General features: G+C 52.7%; 1 protein-coding gene across 1 annotated transcript; it reads right to left on the bottom strand.

Moving 5' to 3' along the window:
* Nucleotides 1-845: 845 nt before the first annotated feature.
* Nucleotides 846-2,381, bottom strand: LOC107403149 (MAP kinase kinase kinase18). Its single transcript, NM_001321412.1, has one exon. The coding sequence runs from the start codon at nt 2,291-2,293 to the stop codon at nt 854-856; it is 1,440 nt and encodes a 479-aa protein (NP_001308341.1). The 5' UTR covers nt 2,294-2,381; the 3' UTR covers nt 846-853.
* Between the last annotated feature and the right edge of the window lie 4,629 nt (nt 2,382-7,010).

Raw genomic sequence — 7,010 nt, 5'->3', positions numbered from 1 at the left:
TAGTTCTTGTGCTTGACGATGTAGCTCCTATTTGTGGAGCTTAATAAAACTGTCGACGACCTAATATCCACACTTTAACTTTTGTTGCATTACTTACTTCTATCTGATTGTATCATAGAAACAAATGAGATCTGCCAAGTCAAGGAACATGCTAAGGTCATTTGAATTAGAGCTCGACATCATAAACCGTGATATCAAGATTAATGCTAAGGTGACGTTCATACAATTTGTGACGTAATAGCTCGGCGCAATATCTTATTGCGTCTAGCTTTGTAACATATGCGATATCAACCTACATACCATAGTAGTCTTATCAGGGGCGTGAACGCGGAATTTTAAGAAAAAATAAAGTTAAAGTGAACACCAAAGTTTTTACTTATAAGTTTTTTTTAAAAAAAAAAGCATGTCTACATCAGCTTCGTTTTTAAAATATTTGCATGACAAGCACACCACCGAGTTTGGAAGAAAGTGCCACTTGGCGATCACTTGCATTGCGTATCAGGCCGCGTGCCACCATGTCCAGACTTATCCAGATAAAGCTGAGTAATTTTTCAGTAGTCTCTCTCTCCTCCGACGAGACCCCACTGGCACGCAGCAGGAGTGCCCCGTTTCGCTAGCTCGCTCTGGACCGGACGCCATCTAGGCCGGCGGCGGAGTTCATCGTACCAGCTGGAGAATCAGGCGCCTTATTCGCACCAATCGCTGCTCGATGCGTGAGGGTTTCATTATTATTTGTAAATACTGGGCAATGCCATGCCCATAGGAAGGGCTGAGGCCAGATTGCGATGCTTCCAAATCGCCTTTAGCATGCATGGCCCCATGTACTTTGTACTCCCCCCGGTCATTCCCCAGCTCACGCCTCGCCGTCGCCGCCTCGGTCTAGAACTAGAACAACGTTTCTGGAATTGTCGCATCGCACCAGTTTGGCAGTTCTAGATTTTCTTTTGTGGACGAATAGTAGAACGAATAGTAGGAGAACAGAAGACACAGCAACGAAGGGACGATTTTGCAGTAAAAATGACTTCGACATTTCAGTATTGTTATGACAAGCCTCCGTAAGAAAAACAGTTGGCTGCTCTTCCTGCAGCTGCTCAACTGACGGAACAGTAGCTAATCCTACATCTACAGAACACCTAGCACGATGATCACCCTCTGCATCGGCGTCGACGAAGTCAACCTCTGTTTCCAACACCCCACTCAGGATCAGGAGCTGGCACTCGTCTTCGCTGGCCGTCTCCTTGGCCACCTCTTTGGTCGGTGGTACCAAACCGTTGGCCTCACATTGCTCACCGAGCACCTCAATCCAGTCGCCTTCTTCGGAATCCCAGTCCGGCAAGGCCGAGCAGCAGGGGCAGGCCAACGCCTTGATTCTCTGGGCGGGGCTCTCTGACACGTCCCCCTCGTCATCGGAGCCATCGTCGGCGTCGGATTCCCAGAGCGCGGCGTCCAGCGTGCTTTTGGGAGACACCCACTCCGCCATGGCGCCGCAGCCAGCCGACGCCAGGAACGGGTGCTCCAACAGCTGCGCCGCGGTGCACCGCTCGCGCGGGTCCCTCGCGAAGCACCGGGCCAAGAAGTCCTTGGCCTCCGGCGACATCCAGCGGGGCGCCTCGGGCACGGCGTCGGTGTACCCGACCCGGAGCACGGCCGCGGGGAGGCCGTCCAGGTCGCTCCACGGCGCGCGGCCCGTGGCCATCTCGACGACGGTGCAGCCCAGCGCCCAGACGTCGGCGGCGGGGCCCTGCCCCTCGCCGCGCAGCACCTCGGGCGCCATGAACGCCGGCGTGCCGCCGACGGGGCGCCCGGGGTCGGCGCCGCCCGCCGCGGCCCTGGCGCAGCCGAAGTCGGCGAGCATGGCGCGGCCGTCGGCGCCCACCACGACGTTCCGCGCCTTGACGTCGCCGTGCACGACCGAGCGCCCGTGGAGGTACGCCAGGCCCCGCGCCACGTCCGCGGCGTACGCGGCGACCGCGCGCTCGTCGCGCCCGCTCCTCCTCGCCGCCACGTCCGCCAGCGAGCCGCCCGGCGCGAACTCGAGGAGCAGCTCGCACCCGCCGTCCGCCGCGGCGCGGAGGCCCAGGCAGGGGACCACGTGCGGGGACCGGAGCGCGGACAGGATGCTCCCCTCGCGCCGCAGGCTCTCCGCGGCCCGCGTCCCCGCGGGGGCGGACTTGACCGCGAAGAGCGCGCCCGAGGCGGCGTCGGCCGCGAGCGACACCACCGCGCCCGACGCGCCGCGGCCGAGCGTGAGGACGCGCGTCCACCGGCAGCTGACCGGCGCCGCTGTTGCCATCGGCTTTATCTCCTTCCTCCTGTTTTCTCGGCGCTCGTTGGTTTGGTTCGAATAAGTTGGCTCGCCTCGGCCGATTTGTTTTTTGCGCGATTTTGCCGCCGCTTGTTTGAAGTGGAGCGCGCGTATTTATAAGACGGGGGGGCCGATGTGTGGTGTACTGGTGTTGTCGTTGTGGCTCTCGCTTGCGCCTTCCGTCGTCCGTACACGGATTCCATTTCCGTAGCGATTCCTCCGCGGGACTGTGGCGTGAAAAGCATGCGCAGTGGGGGTACAGGAGGGAGCGGTGAGACTGCCGTGTGGACCCTCGCGCGGCAGCAGCGGCATGCCCTGAGCTCCTCCTCTACGTAAACGTAACGTGGCTGGTGTGGCGCGGAGCACGTGGGGGAATATTCTGGTTTTAGGCGGGAGCGCTTCTCCTCTCCGATTCGTGGAAGGCTCACTGCTTGTCTCACGTTTTGTATCCGGTTTTGACAAGTACCAATTAATGTACGTTCTGTTCTTTTTTTCTTTCTCAGGAGCTTTGATCAACCGTGCAAGAAATTTCAATCAGAGTTGATAAGCTAGGTCCAACACCCCGGGCCACACAGACACAGGTGTTTCGCTTTCACCACGTTATCATGAACCACCTTATCACAATCTGTCTTTACCTTATGCCATTTCCAATCTACCCCTTCGCCTCTATCACTGCACATCGGAGTCGTCCAGACCTGTCCGCTTTGTTGTTCGCTATGGCCGCCACGATCTGAGCACTGTCCATCTCAACTATAGTTAGGTCTGGGCACTGCATGCGTTAGGAACAGTTGTCTAAAACCATTCCGACCAGGACGAATGCTTACCTAATTTGTATAAACTTTGATCGGCAGCTGGAACGATATTTCTAGTCTCGTTCTTGAACGAACGAGCGCACAGTTCAATCCCCTCTGTGCAGCCCTTGTGCTTCGGCTTCATCGATCCGCTGAAGTTATTGTATTTTTCATGTATTCAGTTGCTAGAACTAGAAATGATAAATAGAATAAAAAAATGTAAAAATCCAACGTATCATTAGAAGTGATAAATAGAATCCATGTTAATGACACATCCTAATGATCCAAAATGTAAAAGCATCTGAAAACGTGGATGGTCATCCCGTCCGGCCTTGTCATGCGTCGGAAGCCAATGCGACGCTGATGTTGTCGTCCGTTCAAACGGGCCAGGGAGGAGTCCGGGACACCCACGGGCCAGGAAGGAATCAAGCATACAGCGTAATTAATCAGAGGAAGCACACAGCTGTTGTGTTCCAACCACGTTTCGACGATACAAAGCTCTTGCCAGCGAAATGATGATCTCCCTCCTCCCCTCGCATCAACCGAAGAATTTCCCCCGTTCCCAGCTCAGCTCCCTCTACTAAAAACTTTTTGACAGGTGCATGCATGATATTGATCTCAAGCTCACGTACAGCCACAAGCCAACAGCCAAGCACACTTGGCTGCAGCTAGCTCTAGTATAGACTGCAGACAACCACCTGTCTCTCGCCAGCATCCGCCACCTGGGCAGCGCCGTTCGCTGGCACACGTGACACGTTGCGCATCCCTAGTGGACGGGACAGAAAGCGCAAAGCGGCGAGACAGCAAGCGCGGCGCGGAGACCTGAGATATAGAGGCAGCCGAATCCGAAAGCTGTGGACTCTACCGTGGCACAGGAGCTGGCAGCCAAGACCCTCCTCCAAAATGCACTCTCCCGTGGAGTCCATCTGCGCTCATGCGTCTTCCTATCCCCTGGGCCGGCCGCCGGCCGAGAGCCTGTGGCGCGACCGTCTCGACACGCGTCAACGTGACGGCCGGACAATCAGAGCGGGGGCGGCAGCTACGCTGACCGCCACGGTACTGCGGATGCGGAGTGCGGAGCGAGCTGCGAGCCTAATCATTGTGCCGGCCCGTGCTTTGACCGCGTACGGGAACGGTGATCGGTGACGGTTGAGGCAGCCGGCAGCGCACCGAGTCCGCCAGGGTAGTGCGCCGTGACGGAACCCATGATGCGGGGGTCGCGTCAGCCGGCGCGCCGCCGTGCCGCCGGCCCCATCCGTGAGTGACCTCACGCGCGCACCGACTGGGCCGCCGGCCGGACCGGGGCCGGGGCAGAGCATCTGGCCGGACGCCGCACGGCGCCCGTACGTAGGGCTACTTTGGATGGAACCTTTGCCTGCCGTACTAACCTGCCTGGAAGCTGCTCTGCCTGTATTCACCTGCAACAAGGCCTGGCCCTGAAAGTCAGGCGCCGGTTGGTCGAATGGCCTGGAAGTCAGTCTGAGCTGGTACAAGAGCCAGTCGCCGTTTGGTTGTTTACACTCATCGTGTCCATTGTCTACGGCTACGGGTTGACAAGATTATCTTAATGTAAAGTATTTTATCATTTTTTCACAGTATGAGAACAAGTAAACGAAATATCATGTATTCAATGAGTAATTATATTTTTTTCAGACGATAACAGCACATTATGGACCAGATGAACCATGAACTCATGTTTCCGTACGTCATAAGTAATGAACTGATATGAGCTCTATTCATAATCTTCCACACAAAGACTTGTCAAGCTATACGCTGACAGATGCTGCAACTTAGTAAGGCTAGATAAATAAATCGCCGATACAGAAAAGCACATCACATGCGTAATAATATAGGCTGTCCCAACAATCTGAAACGTACTTCTCCATAAATAAAATGCCAGGGTACCTCTCTCTCTCTCTCTCTCTCTCTCTCTCAACTTTTAGGCAGCACCTAATTAGCATGTACTCGTACTTTTACATGCTGATTCCAAATGGGTGAAACAAAAACAGACTCCATCAGCGATAATAATAATAATAATAGAATAAAAAGAGATACCTCGCAAAGTATTGGTTATCTCCACATCCATACCATTATCAGCACAGCCAGGCAGGAGACGGTTTTGTGTTGGACTTACTGGCCCTACCAACCCGTGCAGCAGCAGGTAGTCTGGTAGTGTGTTAGACTTACCAACCCTCTAAAAATTTCTCTTGCATTGGTAGGCTTCATGGACTTTGTCACACTAGATGAAAGAAACTTGACTGCTATAGCTACAGCAAGAGCAGCCACCGCCTGCCAATATCAGACACAAGTTTGTCTGAGCCTTGCCACGCGCATCATTCATATTATCTTAGTTAGCCATATCATTCAGCACGTCAAAGTCTCTCGGTATAATCTTTGTTTGGATCAGTTGCAGGTCAGCGGCAGAGCCAGAATTTTACAGCAGGGCATTTCATTTCAAATCACTATATCAATATACAATATATTAAACCGTAGGTCCACAACAATTATCAAAGTATACAGTGTACAGACACCATACAAATAATCAATTAGATCCTCTAGGATTTTTCATCTTTTTACAAGAACGGCCAAGTGTATTTTATCAATCAATTAATGCAAGACTGATTCGTTCTAAATTAGAGAAAAATTGAATTTCTACCGGACGCAGTAGTGTAAGAGATATCATCTCAACTTGGATAACGATTATAGCTCCACCTCGTTAGACAATACGGACGCACCACATCCTATTGGCCGTGATGTGGCAAAGAGCTCAACGGAACGGGAAATGGGCCAGCATCAAGTAACAACGAGTCCTCAGTTATGGAGAATAAGATGTTCAACAAATTGTATGAGACTAAACAGAGGATGATTTAATCTAAACTGTTTAAGAAATTTAAGGAATTGTTGAATCACTCCACCGTGCCACTACCGTCTACATGGATGAAGTCACGAAAAGAACCCACACAGCAACTAAAACTATGTGAAAAACGAGACATAAGAGGTGGTGACGAAGAGAATTAGAAGTGTCCTGATTTTTAATAATTTATGTAATTCTCATTTCTTTCAAAAAGGTTTTATATTTTATTTGTTTTTATGAATTATGTACTATATGATCTACTGATCAGTTCAAATTAAATGTCCTTTGCTGTTCTTGCAAGTGTATCCTACTCGTATTTTGTTCTGTATCCGCCGACCGCCGGTCAGATAGTATCTCTTCTCTTCTCTTCTCTGTTGCCGGCTGCAGGATTTTTTTTTTCCCAGCACGGGGCGAGGCCCTGCGGCGTATCCAGTTCGTCCGTCCGCCCTCGAAAGGGACGGATGCTGCCTGGGCATCTAGCTTTGCTGCGCGAGTGCATGCTGTTTCTTTTTCATTCTTCGCGGCTTCGCGCGCGACGCTGCCAGTGGTCGACGGTTTCCCGAGCCCGGTGGTTCAACTTTACTCCGTCCGTATATGTAGTTTAGTGGAGGGACGAGTACGTACGTGTAGGCTGAGTGGCTGACGCTGGCGGGCAAATCCGCGTCGTGCCGATTCGGGGATCGGAGAATTCCACCGCTGGTTTCGCGGTCCAGAAGCCGTGGACTGGAACAAACGCACAGAGACCTAGCGATCCAACGAACAGACGATGAGGACATTCGAAATGGAAGTAGGTAGGTAGCAAGCAGATCGACGTTGGAGTGCTACGAGGAAGACGACGACGTCGAGGGCGCGTATTTTTCGACCCATGCACGTGCGTGCGGGCGTTGCGTGTGGAGCCGCCGACCGCGTACCGTTCAAAGGCATATAAGCAGAGCAGAGAGTGTCCTCGTGACCAGGGGAATCGAACAGAGAGAGCAAGCATCACAGCGAAAATGAATACCAATAGTACCACATTACAAACCCTAGAGTTTGGTGGGGATTGTTGGATCTTTTATGGGCT

The sequence above is a fragment of the Zea mays genome, chromosome 8 (genome assembly GCF_902167145.1).
Source record: "Zea mays cultivar B73 chromosome 8, Zm-B73-REFERENCE-NAM-5.0, whole genome shotgun sequence".
In the NCBI taxonomy this organism is placed as follows: domain Eukaryota; kingdom Viridiplantae; phylum Streptophyta; class Magnoliopsida; order Poales; family Poaceae; genus Zea; species Zea mays.
Note: the sequence above shows the minus strand (reverse complement) of the source record. Positions and strands in the feature narration are given on the sequence as shown.

Excerpts from the sequence above, each read along its gene's own strand:
- LOC107403149 (NM_001321412.1), bottom strand. The coding sequence starts at position 2,293 with ATGGCAACAGCGGCGCCGGTCAGCTGCCGGTGGACGCGCGTCCTCACG.